Consider the following 17,280-nt stretch of genomic DNA (forward strand, 5'->3'; position numbering starts at 1 on the left):
ATGAATTAATACATCAAAGGAGACTCCAGCCATGTGATAAACCCCAAAACCCCTTGCGTTATCAGTCTGACTCGCCGCGCATAAACCATCGTCCACACCTGTGCTTGCCAACATAACTATATGCTTCTTTATTCAGTTCAATCAATGAAAGTGAGTTGAATCGGCTTGATCTTCGAACAACAAACGATGCACAAGCTTTGTACATTGGCTGTGGGCCTCCCTCTTATCCCCCCTCCTCCCCTCCCCCTCCTCCCTCCCCATCCTTCCCTCCTCCCCCCTCCTCCCTCCCCATCCTTCCCTCCTCTCTCCTTCCCTCCTCTCTCCTCCCCTCCCTCCCTTTCCCCTCCCATCTCTCTCCCTCTCCCCTCCCTTTCCCCCTCCCTCCCCCCCTTCCCCCCCTCTCTCTCCCCCCTCCCCCTCTCTCCCCCTTCCCCCTCTCTCTCCCCCTTCCCCCTCTCTCCCCCCTTCCCCCTCTCTCTCCCCTTCCCCCTCTCTCTCCCTCCCTCCCCCTCTCTCTCCCTCCCCCCAATCTCTCACCCCTCCCCTCTCTCTCCCCCTCCCCTCTCTCTCCCCCCTTTCTCTCCTTCCCCCTTCTCTCCACCTCCCCCCCTTTCTCTCTCTCCCTCCCCCTCCCCCTCTCTCTCCCCCTCCCCCCTCTCTCTCCCCCTCCCCCCCTCCCCCTCTCTCTCTCCCCCCCTCCCCCCTCTCTCTCTCCCCCCCCCTTTCTCTCCCTTCCCCCCTTTCTCTCCCTTCCCCCCTTTCTCTCCACCTCCCCCCCTTTCTCTCTCTCTCTCTCCCTCCCCCCTTTCTCCCTCCCCCCTTTCTCGCTCTCCCCTATCTCTCTCCCCCTCCCTATCTCCCTCCCCTCTCCCTCCCCTCTCCTCCCCTCTCCCTCCCCCTCCCTATCTCCCTCCCTATCTCCCTCCCCTCTCCCTCTCTATTCTCCCCCCCCACCCGTGTCTTGTAGCCCGTGTCCGCCGTGTGAACGTGTACCGCCTCCACCAGCGTGTGTGCGTTGACTCGTAAACCTTTTCCACCCCCACCCCCAGCTCCCAGACCCACCCTCCGTTGACGTGCGGTTTCTTCAGAGCTCTCTGTCTCTCTGTCTGTCTGTCTGTCTGTCTGTCGCTCTCCCGTGCCCTTCCTGTTTATTCCCTGATTAGATCAGAGAGCAACAGCTTCGCACAGAAGCGGATCCAGACGGACGGAGTGATTGTGTGTGAGAGAGAGAGAGAGAGAGAGAGAGAGAGAGAGAGAAAGAGAAAGAGAACGAGGAAGGAGAGAAAAAAAAAAGGATTGAGAAATATTTACTCGCGTCTGGAAAGACTGAATTGCATCTCGGAAAAAAACCCCAGAAACGAGAGTGGGAACAACAAGCCCTTGTAAGATGAATCCGCCGTGCGCTAGATGTAAAAAAATCGTCTACCCGACCGAAAAGGTCAACTGCTTAGACAAGGTGAGCAGGAATCGGCGCGATGGTCGGGGGGGGGGGGGGGGGGGGGAGGGTCTGGGCGGCGACATTGTAGCTCGTTAGTCTCAATGTAACAAGCAAAAAACAGTATCACTGTAGCAAAGTGAAGCCTGGTTACTATCACTGTAACAAAGTATCGCTCGGTCAGTATCACTGTAACAAAGTATCGCCTGGTTACTATCACTGTAGCAAAGTATACCTCGGTCAGTATCACTGTAGCAAAGTATACCTCAGTCAGTATCACTGTAGCAAAGTATAGCTCGGTCAGTATGACTGGCAAAGTATATCTCGGTCAGTATTAATGTAGCAAAGTATACCTCAGTCAGTATCACTGTAGCAAAGTATACCTCGGTCAGTATGACTGGCAAAGTATAGCTCGGTCAGTTTCACTGTAGCAAAGTATACCTCGGTCAGTATCACTGTAGTAAAGTATAGCCTGGTTACTATCACTGTAACAAAGTATAGCCTGGTTACTATCACTGTAACAAAGTATAGCCTGGTTACTATCACTGTAACAAAGTATAGCCTGGTTACTTTCACTGTAACAAAGTATACCTCGGTCAGTATGACTGTAACAAAGTAGAGCTCGTCGATTTTCCTGTATCAAACTAGCTCGTCGATTTTACTGTGACAAAACCAGCTCGTCGGTTTCGCTGTAACAAACGCGAGCTGGTCGCTTTCACTGTGTCTGTGTGCCAAAGTATACAGCGAGTCGGTTTCATTTGCAAACGAACGTGCAGCTTAGTTGCCAGTTCCACCAACAAACTGTAGTAGCCCCGACAGTCACCCTGCCAAGGATCGTGACTCGCCGAGTGCACACTGCCGGTGGGGGGAAGCTGTAGAGAAATCTTGTGATGGTTTTCGTTTTGAAAAAAAATATTTCTGGGCTTCTCACTGTTGAAGGCGCCAAGAAGGCGGAAGTATATTAACCCACCCTTTTCTCTCTCTCTCTCTCTCCCCTGTGGACACACAAAAAATAAAACCATTCACCATACATACGTGGAGAGTTCAAGGAATTTTTTTTAAGCGAGTTTATTTTCTCAGGACAGCCCTCTTTCTTGGCTACTTTAAAAAAAAAAAAAGAAAATTGTGTGTCTGTTTCCCCCCACCCGTCGTCTTAAAATGTTTTGGCGAATTTTAAATTGTCATTTTTGAAATAAAATTATTTCAAGCTCTAGTTGGATTTAAATCTTTAAAGAAAAATCAATGCGGATCAGTAGGGCGTTAGAAAATTAAACGTTTTACTGGAAATAAGGCTGTTTAGAGGGCGTGGATCCATTTATTTTTTTTACGTTCCACATTGAAATTGGATCCGAAAGAGATTTTAGCAGAAAGTTTGGATTGCTTTTTTGGGCCAGTGTAAAACCTGATGTTAAAACATTAAAAAATATATCAGTAACCAGTGCTCGGCTGCATTCTTAAAATCTGAAATTAAACGTTTAGAAGTTTGTAAAGGACTTGCCCTGTTTCAAAGAACACCTTGAGATGAAGACTAAAATAGATTTTATAGCTTTCTCCCTGGCCGACACGTTTTGGGTTAGGTTAAGGTTTATTAGTACAGGCAGTCTCTTGAGATACTGTTACTGCATGTTAATTCACAAACATTAAAAAAAAGCTTAACATTGTTTAACTGGTCTACTCCAAGGGATGAGGGTCGGAATATTGATTGAGAATTTTTTATTTTTTTGTTTCTGGTCGACTGTACAAAGATCCAGTAAAGTCTGTGGGAAACGTCATCTCACAAAAGACTTATTTTAACCTCTTACACCCACCAGCAAGCCCAGCCATCAATGGTGCTGCTGTTGCCCACTCTCGCTTGGCAGAAGCCAGCAGTGTTGTGGTATTCAACTCCAGCCGCCGTTCCTTCTGGGCGGGTTTCCCCCTTTGAGTGAGTCTAGTTACAGAAATACAGTATGGAAACAGGCCCTTCGGCCCACAAACTCCACGCCCACCATCGGTCACCCTAATTCCATGTTGTCCCACTTTCACACCCACTATCTGCACACGAGGAACAATTTACAGAGACGCGCGCGTGCGTGTGTAGGAAAATAACTGCAGATGCTGGTACAAATCGAAGGTGTCACAAAATGCTGGAGTAACTCAGCGGGTCAGGCAGTATCTCAGGAGAGAAGGAATGGGTGACGTTTCGGGTCGAGACCTTCTTCAGACTGATGTTAGGGGAGGGGGCGGGACAAAGATAAGATGTAGTGGGAGACAGGAATTCTGCTTCTATCACTTATGAACTGTGCTGCCCTAGCCCTCTGAGTGACTCCAGCTTTTTGTGTCAGTCCTGGTCTTGTCTTGTTAGCATGAATTATTGGAACACCACGTATGCTGAGAGCTATGCACTGCACTCTAACTTTCTCTTCACTCTACCTATTGTGCCTGAGTTTGGCTTGATTGTATGCATGTATAAGATTATCTGATTTAATTGGATAGTATGTAAAACAAAGCTTGTCACTGTACCCGAATTCTCATGGCGATAATAAACCTAAACCTACCTTTTAATCTAAAGAAAGGTTCCAACTCAAAACGTCCAGAGTCCAGAGCAAGAGGCCACAGTTTAAGAATAAGGGGTAGGCCATTTAGAACAGAGAGGAGGAAAAACTTTTTCAGTCAGAGTACTGATTGAGAATGATCAGCCATGATCACATTGAATGGCGTTGCTGGCTCGAAGGGCTGAATGGCCTCCTCCTGAACCTATTGTCTATTGTCAGCTAAGATAGACACAAAACGATGGAGTAATGCTCCCTCTGGAGCAATGCTGCCTGATCCTCTGAGTAACTTCAGCAATTGTGTCCATTTGTGGTGTAAACCAGCACCTGCAGTTCCTGTTTGATTACAAAATGTCGCCTTTCCATGTTCTCCAGAGATGCTGCCTGACCTGCTGAATAAATCCAGCAATTGTATCCATTTGTGGTGTAAACCAACATCTGCAATTCCTTTTTGTTTCAAAACGTCACCAATCCATGTTCTCTAGCAATGCTGTCTGACCCGCTGAGTTACAACAGCATTTTGTGTCCTTTTCTGTTAAGAATCATCTGCTATTCCTTATTCCTAAAGCTACTGTTTGTTGTGGGAGCTTTATGCTTCCATTTAAAAAAGCTATGGCTCACAATCTTGTACCCTCGGTATCTCGGCCTTTTGGAAAAGTCCAGTTAACTTTGCAAACAAGGAGCAACAACAGCTGACTCTGATCAAACTATAGAGAAGTCACCAGCCCACAGAGTATTGCTGGTTGGCTTGAGTTAATGTTGTAATGTGCATGCCGAATCTTGTTTGCACTGTATGGTGTGTGACCAGGGTACAAAACGCCACAGTGTTGTGAAGGCAGTCATAGAAACAGAAAGTCTGAAGAAGGGCCTCGACCCGAAACGTCACCCATTCCTTCTCTCCAGAGATGCTGAGTTACTCCAGCTTTTTGTGTCTACCTTTGATTTAAACCAGCGTCTGCAATTCTTTCCGACACCCAAAAACATCTAAAATAGGTGCAGGAGTAGGCCCTTGGAGCCAGCACCACCATTCAATATGATTGTGGCTGATCATCTAAAATCAGTATCCCGTTCTTGCTTTTTCCCCGTATCCCTTGATTCCTTTAGCCTTCAGAGCTAAATCCAACTCTCTCTTGAAAACATGAGACTTGAAAACTCCTGTCAGAATGTATCCCAGCCATCAAACTTTCCAGGTTTGTTTGTGTTTCCTAAGCCATTCAGTTTTATCTTTGGCTTTGCTCCAGTTGTAAGTTGAAGTTACGTGGCAGAAACTCCATCTGTGTCCTGTTAAAAGCAGAGCAGAAGACTTTATTTTAGCAGTGATCATAGCATCAGACCGAAGCACCATTCTGCCGCTGAGCACAGCACAATACAACAGAGGTAGACGCAAGGAACTGTAGACGCTGCAATCTTGTGTCAAACACGGGTCAGGTTAATTGTCTTGGCATAATTGTAAATTGTCCCCAGTGTGTGTAGGAGAATGTTAGTGTGCGGGGATCGTTGGTTGGTGCGGACTCGATGGGCCTGTTTCCGCGCTGTATCTCTAAATCTATGTGCTGGAGTAACTCGGTGGGTCAGGCAGCATTTCTGCACGGGTTACAGGCCCTTCGGCCCACAATGTCCATGCTGAACATGATGCCGTGATAAATTAATCTCGTTTGCACGTGATCCATAGCCCTCCATTCCTTGTATATCCAAGTGCCTGTCCAAACGTCCCGTAAACATATCTGCCTCCTCTACCGCCCTGAACAGTGCATTCCAGGCACCCACTGCCCTCTGTAAAGAAATAAAAAGGCCTTACACATCTCCTTTAAATTTTGCCCTTCTCACCTTCAAGCTATGACCTATAGTCTTTGGGGGGGGGGGGGGGGGGGGGAAGGTTCTGACTTTAGGGTGAGGGGAAAAAGATTTAATTGGAATCTGAGGGGCAACATATTAACATAAAGGGTGGTGGGTGTATGGATTGAGCTGTGTGTGTATATGTATATTGTGTGTGTATATATTGCATGTATACAAGTGTATAAATATGCATGTATATTTAAAGATAAACACACGTGCGCACACACACGTACATGTGTACATACATGTACACATGTGTACATGAAGGTATGCATGTGTACATGCAAGTATGCATGTGTACACACGTGTATACACATGTACGCATGTGTACACGCACGTTGCATGTGTACACGCACGTAAGCATGTGTACACGCATGTACGCACGTGCGCACACAGACACTCACTCCTATACCTCCATCCCAATGGCAGGCGTGGAGTGAGAGCATGATCGGGGTGCTGTGGGCCTCTGATGACGCTGGCTGACGTTTTGAGGCAGTGACGCCTGTGGGTGCTTTTGTGGTGGGGAGGTCAGCTGGAGGAGGTAGTTGAAGCAGGTACGATCGCGACATTTAAGAAACATTTAGACAGGTAGGTTTTGAGGGTTAAACAGGCAGGTGGGACTAGTGTAGATGGGGCATATTGGTCGGCGTGGGCAAATTAGGCCAAAGAGCCTGTTTGAATGCTGTATGACTCTATGTCCAGGTTATTGACAATAGGTGCAGGAGTAGGCCATTCGGCCCTTTGAGCCAGCACCACCATTCAATGTGATCATGGCTGACCTCCACAATATGGTTATGCATGCTTCTTATGATTTTATATACTTCGTTGAAGAGTGTTTTGAAGTCTGCCTGCTCTATCATTACTGGGTCAGTGGAAGGGAAATTGGTTTGTGTGATGGTCTGGGCTGCGTCCACAATTCCTTGCGATTTTCTGTGGTCTTGAGCGGGGCTGTTCCCAAACCATGTGCTGGAAGGAACTGCAGATTCTGGTTTAAACCGAAGACGGACACAAAAAGCGGGACCAACTCAGCGGGACAGGCAGCATCTCTGGATAGGAGGACTGGGTGACGTTTCAGGTCGGGACTCTTCTTCAGGCTGTATAGGGATAAGGGAAATTAGATACAGGCGATGATGTAGAGCGAGTTCTGCAACATCCTCTCTCTGCATTCGTTGCTCTTTATCTCAATACATCATCGTCTATATCTCTCGTTTCTCTTACCCCTAACTAGTCTGAAGAAGGGTCTCGACCCGAAACATCACCCATTCCTTCTCTCCAGAGATGCTGCCTGTCCCGCTGAGTTACTCCAGCACTTTCTGCCATCTCTTCGATTTAAACCAGCATCTGCGGTTCTTTCCTACACACCCCAGACACCCTGATAGGTGGGATCAGGGTGATTGCGGGATGTTCCTAATCGTTGGGAAGAACCGGAGAAAACCCATGCGGAGAAGGTGCAAACTCCACACAGACAGTGCCCGTAGTCGGGATCGAACCGGGCCTCTGGCGCAGTTAGGGTGGCGACTCTACTGCTGCTTCACAGTGCATCAGGCCCAATGTCTCTGCCATGTCTCCTGTTGCATTATGGTTCAGAACCATTAGCATGGGGATAAAATGCTGTTGGTTGACCTGTGGAACTGTGAGGAGCTAAACAAATTGCCAGTCCTTCTTTACACTTCTTGCCAAAGTGTTCCCTTGGCTCTCGAGTGTTTAAAATAGTTATTGGACTTTGGACCTACCACACGCTGCAATAAACACATGTTGTTCTAATTACAATCCAGAGTTTGTGTGGATGGCAATTAATTGAAAGATGCGGGAGAGATTGGAGGTTGCAGAGTGACCTGCTTAATACAATAGGCAGGAGTAGGCCATTCGGCCCTTTGAGCCAGCACCGCCATTCAATGTGATCAAGGCTGATCATTCACAATCAGTACCCCGTTCCTGCCTTCTCCCCATACCCCCTGACTCTGCTATCATTAAGAGGTCTATCTAAATCTCTCTTGAAAGCATCCAGAGAATCGGCCTCCACTGCCTTCTGAGGCAGAGAATTCCACAGATTTACAACTCTGAGTGAAAAAGTTTTTCCCTTACCTCCGTTTAGAAGACTGAGGGGGGATCTTATTGAAACATATAAAATTCTTAATGGGTTGGAGAGGCTAGATGCGGGAAGATTGTTCCCGATGTTGGGGAAGTCCAGAACCAGGGGTCACAGCTTAAGGATAAGGGGGAAGTCTATTAGGACCGAGATGAGAAAACATTTCTTCACACAGAGAGTGGTGAGTCTGTGGAATTCTCTGCCACAGAAGGTAGTTGAGGCCAGTTCATTGGCTATATTTAAGAGGGAGTTAGATGTGGCCCTTGTGGCTAAAGGGATCAGGGGGTATGGAGAGAAGGCAGGTACAGGCTACTGAGCTGGATGATCAGCCATGATCTTATTGAATGGCGGTGCAGGCTCGAAGGGCTGAATGGCCTACTCCTGCACCTATTTTCTATGTTTCTAAGTGGCCTGCCCCTTATTCTTAAACTGTGGGCCCTGGTTCTGGACTCCCTCAACATCGGGGACATGTTTCCTGCCTCTAGCGTGTCCATCCCCTTAATAATCTTATATGTTTCAATAAGATCTCCTCTCTTAACTCGGCACAATCTTTCCCGCAGTGGGCTTGTGCTGAGCCCGATGGGATTAATCTCCATTATGTTGCTCTTGTTGGTGGATTGGTTGGGTTTGGCTAAATGGGGTGATTACTGCAGAGATTTCCTTTGTCCCCCCCCCCCAGGGCGGCACGGTAGCGCAGCGGTAGAGTTGCTGCTTTACAGCGAATGCAGCGCCGGAGACTCAGGTTCGATCCTGACTACGGGTGCTGCACTGTAAGGAGTTTGTACGTTCTCCCCGTGACCTGCGTGGGTTTTCTCCGAGATCTTCGGTTTTCCGTGACCGCACTATTCCAGAGAATTTCTCTGGAAATTCCAAAGAATTTCTCTGGAAAGTCAAAGGGAGACCTGGTACAAGTGTGTAGAATAGGCACGGACAGGGTGGGCAGTCAAACCGGTTCCTCCCAGGGTGAAAGTGTCAAGGACTAGAGGGCATAGCAGGTACAGAGGGGAGAGGTTTATAGGAAGGACACAAAATGCTGAAGTTGCTCAGCAGGTCAGGCAGCATCTCTGGAGAACGTGGACAGGTACAAAGTGCTGGGGTAACTCAGCGGGTCAGGCAGCATCTCTCTGGAGAACGTGGACAGGTACAAAGTGCTGGGGTAACTCAGCGGGTCAGGCAGCATCTCTGGAGAAAAAGGATGGATGACTATTCGAGTTGGGACCCTTCTTCAGACGCGACCTAATAGGTCACCAATGCGTTTTCTCCTGTTGTGTTACTGCAGCACTTTACGTCCATATCCTCGGTACAACCCAGCACCTGTAGTTGCTTTCTACGCAAAGTTTAAAGGAGATGTGCAGGATAAGTTATTGTTTACGCCGGGCAGTGGGTGCCGGGAAGGTTCTGCCAGGGGTGGTGGTGGTGGAGGCAGGTACAATGGTGGCATTTTAAGAGGGTTTTAGATTGGCACATTGATACGCCGTGGTTAGTGGGTTATGGATCACGTGCAAGCAGAAGAGAGTAGTTTATGTAGGGGGAAAAAACTGCAGATGCTGGTTAAAATCGAAGGTAGATAAACAATGCTGGAGTAACTCAGCGGGTCAGGCAGCACCTTGGGCGAGAAGGAATGGGTGACGTTTCGGGTCGAGGCCCTTCATCAGACTGATGTCAGAGGAGGGGGTGGGACGAAGATAGGATGTAGTCGGAGACAGGAAGACTAGTGGGAGAACTGGGAAGGGGGAGGTGATAGAGAGGGAAAGCAAGGGCTATCTGAAGTTTGAGAAGTCAATGTTCATACCGCTGGGGTGTAAACTAGCCAAGTGAAATATTTTGTGCTGTTCCTCCAATTTGCGCTGGGCCTCACTCTGACAATGGAGGAGGCCCAGGACAGATTGGGATTGGGAGGGGGAGTTGAAGTGCTGAGCCACCGGGAGATCAGGTTGGTTTGGCTTGGCTTCAAGGTTGGCGTGGGCCTTGTGGGGTGAACGGGACTCTTCCTCTACTGTTCAGTGCTATCTTCTGTTGTGGAAGATTGGGTGAGGTGAAGGAATCCATAGTTTTGATAAATCTGAGCCTGGAGAATAATGTATCCTCCCCTCGTGTGCAGGTCCCATTAGCCCTTTCCCAGGCCGCTTGGAAAATTGGCCGCGTCTGAAGTATTGGTGGCACGGCGGTAGAGCTGCTGCCTCACAGCGCCAGAGACCCTGGTTCGATCATGAGCGCGGGTGCTGTCTGCACGGAGTTTGTACTTTCTTCATGTGACCACGTGGGTTTTGTCCAGGCGCTCTGGTTTCTTCCCACACTCCAAAGACGTACAGGTTTGTAGGTTAATTGGCTTTGGTAAAATTGTAAATGATCCCTAGCGTGTCGGACAGCGCTAATGCACGAGGCGATCGCTGTTCCTGTTCCCATGCTGCAGTCCAAAGTCCAAAGACAAGTTGGCCGGCATGGAGAAGGTGGGCCAAAGGGCCTGTTTCCGTGTTGTACAGCTCTATGACTCTCTGTTCTCTCTGTGACCTGCGTGGGTTTTCTCCGGGTGCTCCGGTTTCCTCCCGCATTCCAAAGACGTACAGATTTGTCGGTTGACACAAAATGCTGGAGTCACTCAGCGGGTCAGGCAGTATCTTTGGAGAGAAGGAATGGGTGACGTCTCTTCGTCTGAATAAGGGTCTCGACCCGAGACGTCACCCATTCCTTCTCTCCCGAGATGCTGCCTGACCCACTGAGTCACTCCAGCATTTTGTGTCGACCTTCGATTTAAACCAGCATCTGCAGTTTATTTTCGTACAGGTTTGTAGGTTGATTGGCACCGGTAAAAAATTGTCCCTAATGTACAGGATAGTGCTAGTGTACGGGGATTGCTGGTCGGGGCGGACCCAGTAGGCCGAAGGGCCTGTATCTCTAAAGTCTAGAGTCTAAATGTAAAGGTCGGCATGCCATTAGCTTCTCCCAGGTCACGTGGGGAAGTGGCAGCCTGTAAAGTATTGGGCAACTCGTGGCTACATGCCAGAAGCAGTGAAAGGTTTGGCAATAGCTCGTATCAAAAATTGGCCACCAAACTATCCTTTCTACTCCTGCCCAGAGGTGGGATCATTGTGCATGCCAAATGTGATTTGTGTTCAATGTGATTCAAATCATGTCAAAATAAAGGCACAAAATGCTTGAGTAACTCAGCGGGTCAGGCAGCGTCTCTGGAGAACATGGATAGGTGACGTTTCAGGTTGGGACTCCTCTTCAGACTGATTGTGGCGGTGGTGGTGGTGGTGGTGGGGGGGGGGGGGGAGATAAAGCTCCAAGAGAGAAGGGGCATGACAAAGCATGTTGAGTGATAGGTGGATATAGGTGGTGGGGGAAGGGCTTCATAGGCAGATGGTTGGACAAAGGCCAGAGCAGAAGAGACAAAAGGGAGTAAGATAAGGATAGACTAAGTGCCAATTGTGAAGCTAGAAGAATGAAGGTAGGGGGAGGGAGATGGGGTGTCTTCATTCAAGGGCTATTTTTAAATTGGAATTGAAAGACGCAGAATGGAAACATTCTCTTCGGCCCACCAGGTCCACACAGACATTTGATCACCTGTTCACGTTAGTTCTATGGTATCCCAATTTAAGCCCACTTATACTACATGCAAGGGAATATTTGCCGAGGTTAATTAACCTTCAAAGCCACACATCTTTGGGATGTGGGAGGAAACCGGAGCACCTGGAAGAAACCCATGGGAGAACCTGCAAACTCCACACAGACCATCGGACCCAACTCAGTCTGAATAGACAATAGGTGCAGGAGGAGGCCATTTGGCCCTTTGAGCCAGCACCGCCATTCAATGTGATCATGGCTGATCATTCTCAATCAGTACCCCGTTCCTGCCTTCTCCCCATACCCCCTGACTCCGCTATCCTTAAGAGCTCTATCTAGCTCTCTCTTGAATGCATTCAGAGAATTGGCCTCCACTGCCTTCTGAGGCAGAGGATTCCACAGATTCACAACTCTCTGACTGAAGAGGTTTTTCCTCATCTCCGTTCTAAATGGCCTACCCCTTATTCTTAAACTGTGGCCCCTGGTTCTGGACTCCCCCAACATTGGGAACATGTTTCCTGCCTCTAACGTGTCCAACCCCCTTAATGAAGAAGGGTCTTGGCCCGAAACGTCACCCATTCCTTCTCTCCAGAGATGCTGCCTGTACCGCTGAGTTCCTCCAGCATTTTGTGTCGATTTTAAACCAGCACCTGCAGTTTTTTTTTCGTCCCTACAACTCCACACAGACTATTGGAAATGGAGATGGTTCTGAATCAGGACAGTGAGGTTGGTCTCATTGCTGCATTTAATGGTACATTTCAGTTGTCTTGAGATCTCATTGGGCCTGTCGATGCCCCATGTCCTTAAATTTCTACGAGCACCATTTACATGTGGAAAATTCATTCTCTGCATAAACTAATTGGCCTTTATTTGTGAAGGTTCTTGGTGTTGCGGTAATAGGATTATCTGTAATAATGAGACTTTTAGTGGCTTTTATCTTTGTGTTGAACAATTTTCTTCCTCTTTTAAGTTAACGCCTGCTAAAAAGTTGGATATAAAGAGGGTGAAGTGGTAGAGTTGCTGCTTCACAGCTCCAGAAACCCACGTTCAATCCTGACTACGGGAGCTGTCTGTACGGAGTTTGTACGTTCTCCCCGTGACCTTCTCGGTTTCCTCCGAGGGGATCTTATCGAAACATATAAGATTATTAAGGGGTTGGACACGTTAGAGGCAGGAAACATGTTCCCAGTGTTGGGGGAGTCCAGAACCAGGGGCCACAGTTTAAGAATAAGGGGTAGGCCAATTAGAACGGGGATGAGGAAAAACCTTTTCAGTCAGTGAGTTGTAAATCTGTGGAATTCACTGCCTCAGAGGGCAGTGGAGGCCAATTCTCTGAATGCATTCAAGAGAGAGCTAGATAGAGCTCTTAAGGAAGGGGTATGGGGAGAAGGCAGGAACGGGGTACTGATTGAGAATGATCAGCCATGATCACATTGAATGGCGGTGCTGGCTCGAAGGGCCGAATGGCCTACTCCTGCACCTATTGTTTATTGCTCCGGTTTCCTTTCACACACCAAAGACGTACAGGTTTACAGGATAATTGACCAGGAAAATTGAAAAACTGTCCCTGATATGTAGGATAGTGGCAGTGTACAGTGTGATCGCTGGTCGGTGTGGACTCGGTGGGTTACAGGGCTTGTATCCATGCAGCAACCTCGATAAGCTTCTCACATTTTAAAGCGTCACGGTGGCGGTAGAGTTGCTGCCTTACAGCGAATGCAGCGCCAGAGACCCGGGTTCGATCCTGACTACGGGCGCCGTCTGTACGGAGTTTGTACGTTCTCCCCGTAACCTGCGTGGGTTTTCTCCGAGATCTTCGGTTTCCTCCCACACTCCAAAGACGTACAGGTTTGTCGGTTAATTGGCTGGGTAAATGTAAAAATTGTCCCTAGTGCGTGCAGGATAGTGTTAATGTGCGGGGATCGCTGGGCGGCGCGGACCCGGTGGGCCGAAGGGCCTCTTTCTGCGTTGTATCTCTAAACTAAACTAAATTAAGCTTATTCAAATATTTTGGCCCATTCGGAATGGGTTTGGACTAGTGCAAACCTGTTGGCAGTATTTTCCGTTCCTGGAGGTCCCAATGCTCCGGTTTCCTCCCATGTCACAAAGACGTGCTGCTATGGAGGTTATTTGGCTTCTGTGAAGCGCTCCTAGTGTGTCGAGAGTGGACGTGGGAGAATGTTTGTGAATGGCCGGTCGGCCTGGACTCGATGGGCCGAAGGGCCTTTTTCCGCGCTGTATTTCTAAACGAAACTGTGCCCTCTAGTATTTGATTTTTACAGGCCCTGACTGTCTACCCTATCTCTGCCTCTAATCGTTTTTATATAGAGCCCACGGGGTTTAAAACTGACGAAGGTTTTTAAGGAGCACTTTGTACTCCTGCCTGTGAAAAGCTGCAGAACATTCTGTTACTTACGAGCATGTGTCACAGTTGCAGTATCTATTAGATAAAAATATTTCAACACCAAGGTCCCTGAAGAAATCATTTGCTTTTTCTCTTTTCACAAAAATTGCAGACTTGTGCCAAGGTTGCTGAGTCTGTGCTCAAAACCACTTTGCCCAAATGATCTTATTTGTGATCCTTGACACCTTTTCAAAAGGACCACCTGCCCATCAGGGCATTGAGAGTCATGGTCAGGAAATGTATTAACATATTTGCATAGCTTTGCCCAGAATGGTGAGAGACGGGGAGAGAGAGAGAGAGAGATGGAAGGAAGGAGAGATAGAGGTAGAGACGGGGGAGAGGGGTGGGGAGAGAGAGAAGTAGAGAGATTGGGGGGGGGGGGGAGGGAGGGAGAGAGTGAGACGGGGAGGGAGGGGGGAGAGGTAGAGAGAAAATGAGATGGGGAAAGAGCAAGAGATGGCGAGAGTGGTGGATAGAGGGGAGAGAGAGGGAGGGAGAGGGGTGAGGAGAGAGAGAAGTAGACAGACGGAGAGAGAGAGAGAGATGGCGGAGACAGACATTCGGGGAGAGAGAGAGACACAGGGAGACAGACAGAGGCAGAGAGATGATCGCCTTGTTTAAGGGATAAGGCACCAATCTAGATGCTCTGCCCGTTTTCTCTCCTCTTTAGGAGCAGAAAATGCCCAGAAGCGGAAGAGGAAACCAAGTTAATAAATTGGCAATTCCTCAGTCAGAAAACTTGATAAGGTTCTGATGAATGATCTTGGACTTGAAGCGTTAACAGTGTATCTCCCCCTATAGATACAGCCTGATCTGCTGAGCGGTGCCAGCATTAAAAAAAATAAAAAAAATAATTTAACCTTCAGATTCCCAGCATCTGTGTTTGATTTTTGTCTTCCAGTCCCAGTCGACATTTTTGGGCTGGGGATGGGTGGAGTTTGAATCTTCCCGTTCCTGCCGATAGTGCGTGGAGGAGGGTGGAGGAGGGTGGGGGGGGGGGGGGGGGGGGAGAGGACCCAGTTTGGTTTTTAATCGTGTCAGACCCCAGGCTTGGCGCTGGGACAAGGGGAGGCGGATTCGGCAGCAGAGATGAAGAGAGCTTTTGGCTGACCAACTTTGAGCTGAAGCAGAGCCAAGAGAAATTCTGGGACACGGCAACGTGGGAGGCCAACTGAGTAAATTTCCTCTTGTGTTTCAAGGCTGAGGCACTGAAGGGAAGCTCTGGATGTGAATCGTGAACGTGGCAAGAGCAGGGACAGTCTCCCGAAACTGCTTAGCACGCACGATCCGCAAGTTAGATCACATCCACTGCAGCGTGAAGGGCAGCTTGATTGACTATTGACCGATAATGCTGTTGGAGGTCACGTTAAATTATTTTTTACATGGAATTACCCGCTTATCCCAATACATCTCTCCCTCAGCACCTGACAGCAGCCTCCTTTCATTTTATTTCACGGTGCATTTTCAACGTGTTTTATATCATTACTGGACAAAGTGGACCCGTTGGGCCCAAACCTCTCCTGCATTGGTGCAGCACCTTGTCCTCCCCCTCCTCTCCCCTCTCTCCTCAACCACTCCCTTCTCCCCCACTCCCCCCTTCCCCCTCCCCTCCCCTCCTTTTAAACTTTAAAATGTGAATAACTTAAAAAATATAAGACCGATTTCAATAAAAGGACTTGCATTATCACTAATTATTCACAAAATGCTGGAGTAACTCAGCAGGTCAGGCAGCATCTCAGGAGAGAAGGAATGGGTGACGTTTCGGGTCGAGACCCTTCTTCAGACTAGAGTGACAATGGTGAGTAAGGTGGGCCTAAAATCGTCGCGCTATCGTGTACCGTTTTGGCTGAAGTTCAGTCTTACAAACAAGATAACAAACGAGAGTTTTAGTATATAGGTTTCATGACACATTACAGACCTAACGCCACAGAGCCACGGTCATAAAGCACAGGAACATTTTCAGCGGGACGTTTCAAGTGCACTCTCAGAATTTTCTCCGGGTTGCGTCACCGCCCGTGCCCCACGTGACCTCGCCCAGCCAGCGGCCACGTGCTCCCGCTCTGCCCTTGTCCCGTATTAGGCCCGGGGGCGCTGTAGCGAAAAAACCCCGCAGGTGCTGGTTAAAATGTGTGTCCACCTTCCGGACAGTGTAGGCCGGTCGGGAAAGCGTAGGCCCGGGGGCCGCCTAATGGTGGTTGCGTAGCAACCCGCCTCCCGGCCCGGGCGGCCGCCATTGGTAGGGCGGGAGCACGTGGCCGCTGGCTGGGTGAGGTCACCTTGTTCCGTATTTGTGAGTGCCATCGTCGGCAAACCCTATGCAGGCTTGATGGGCCGAATGGCATAATTCTAGAACTTATGCTGAAAAATCGGTGGACCTGTATCTTAAAAGGTTTTTTAAAAAACCTCGTATGTGTACGTGTGGCACTGTAAGCGCCGCTCGATTAACTCTTGACCGATAGTTGTTGGAGGTCACGATAGGTTATTTTTTACATGCAATTACCATGTGTTACAGCATAGAAATGACCTGCTTAGCCCGACACAGCTCATCCTGTGTATTTCTCACCAGTCTGCTTTCACTCTATTTTGCATTGGTTTATCAGTGTATTTTGTATGATTATTCCACCCTTAAAATGGAATGGAATAGTTTACGTACAACGAGATCTGGGTGTCCTAGTGCATCAGTCACTGAGAGGAAGCATGCAGGTACAGCAGGCAGTGAAGAAAGCCAATGGAATGTTGGCCTTCATAACAAGGGGAGTTGAGTATCGGAGCAAAGAGGTCCTTCTGCAGTTGTACAGGGCCCTAGTGAGACCGCACCTGGAGTACTGTGTGCAGTTTTGGTCTCCTAATTTGAGGAAGGATATACTTGCTATTGAGGGCATGCAGCGTAGGTTTTTGGAGTGTGGGAGGAAACCGGAGCACCCGGAGAAAACCCACGCAGGTTGTACGGGGAGAACGTGCAAACTCCTTACAGACAGCACCCGTGGTCGGGATCGAACCTGGGTCTCCGGCGCTGTGAGGCAGCAACTCTACCTCCACGCCCACTCTCTTTACAATGACTCTATTTTGCGTTGATTTTATTATCCTAAAATGAATGATTAACAAGGTTTCTATCGCAGTTAACAACGTCCTTCAGAAAATGGTCTTTCCCTCCCATCGTTCCTTTGCAAGTGGTGAACGAATGTCTGATTAAAGTCCTGGACCAGCTCGAGACATAATTAACTATTGTCGGCCAGGCAACAATTAGTCTCTGTGATTGTCAATGGGGCTCTCTGTTCTGTGTGTACGTAGCCCTTACCCAGGCTGTTTCCTGTCTGACAAGCAAAAGGCGATCTCCCTTGCACCATGAGTTGCTTCACTGTTTGGTCGGCTGCTAGATATTCAGTGTCGTGCAGAGAATCAATTGCTCTGAGGCGAT

At 48.5% G+C, this 17,280-nt stretch overlaps 1 protein-coding gene across 1 annotated transcript in view; it reads left to right on the forward strand.

Annotated features, from left to right (window-relative positions):
• Positions 1-1,027: 1,027 nt before the first annotated feature.
• Positions 1,028-17,280, forward strand: part of lasp1 (LIM and SH3 protein 1) — a 116,001-nt gene continuing 99,748 nt past the window's right edge. Inside the window, exon 1 of the mRNA XM_078424944.1 lies at positions 1,028-1,456. Within this exon, the coding sequence (XP_078281070.1) occupies positions 1,388-1,456 (69 nt within the window). The 5' untranslated portion in view covers positions 1,028-1,387. The remainder of the gene's footprint in view (positions 1,457-17,280) is intronic.

The sequence above is a fragment of the Rhinoraja longicauda genome, chromosome 29 (genome assembly GCF_053455715.1).
Source record: "Rhinoraja longicauda isolate Sanriku21f chromosome 29, sRhiLon1.1, whole genome shotgun sequence".
NCBI classification, from domain to species: Eukaryota; Metazoa; Chordata; class Chondrichthyes; order Rajiformes; family Arhynchobatidae; genus Rhinoraja; species Rhinoraja longicauda.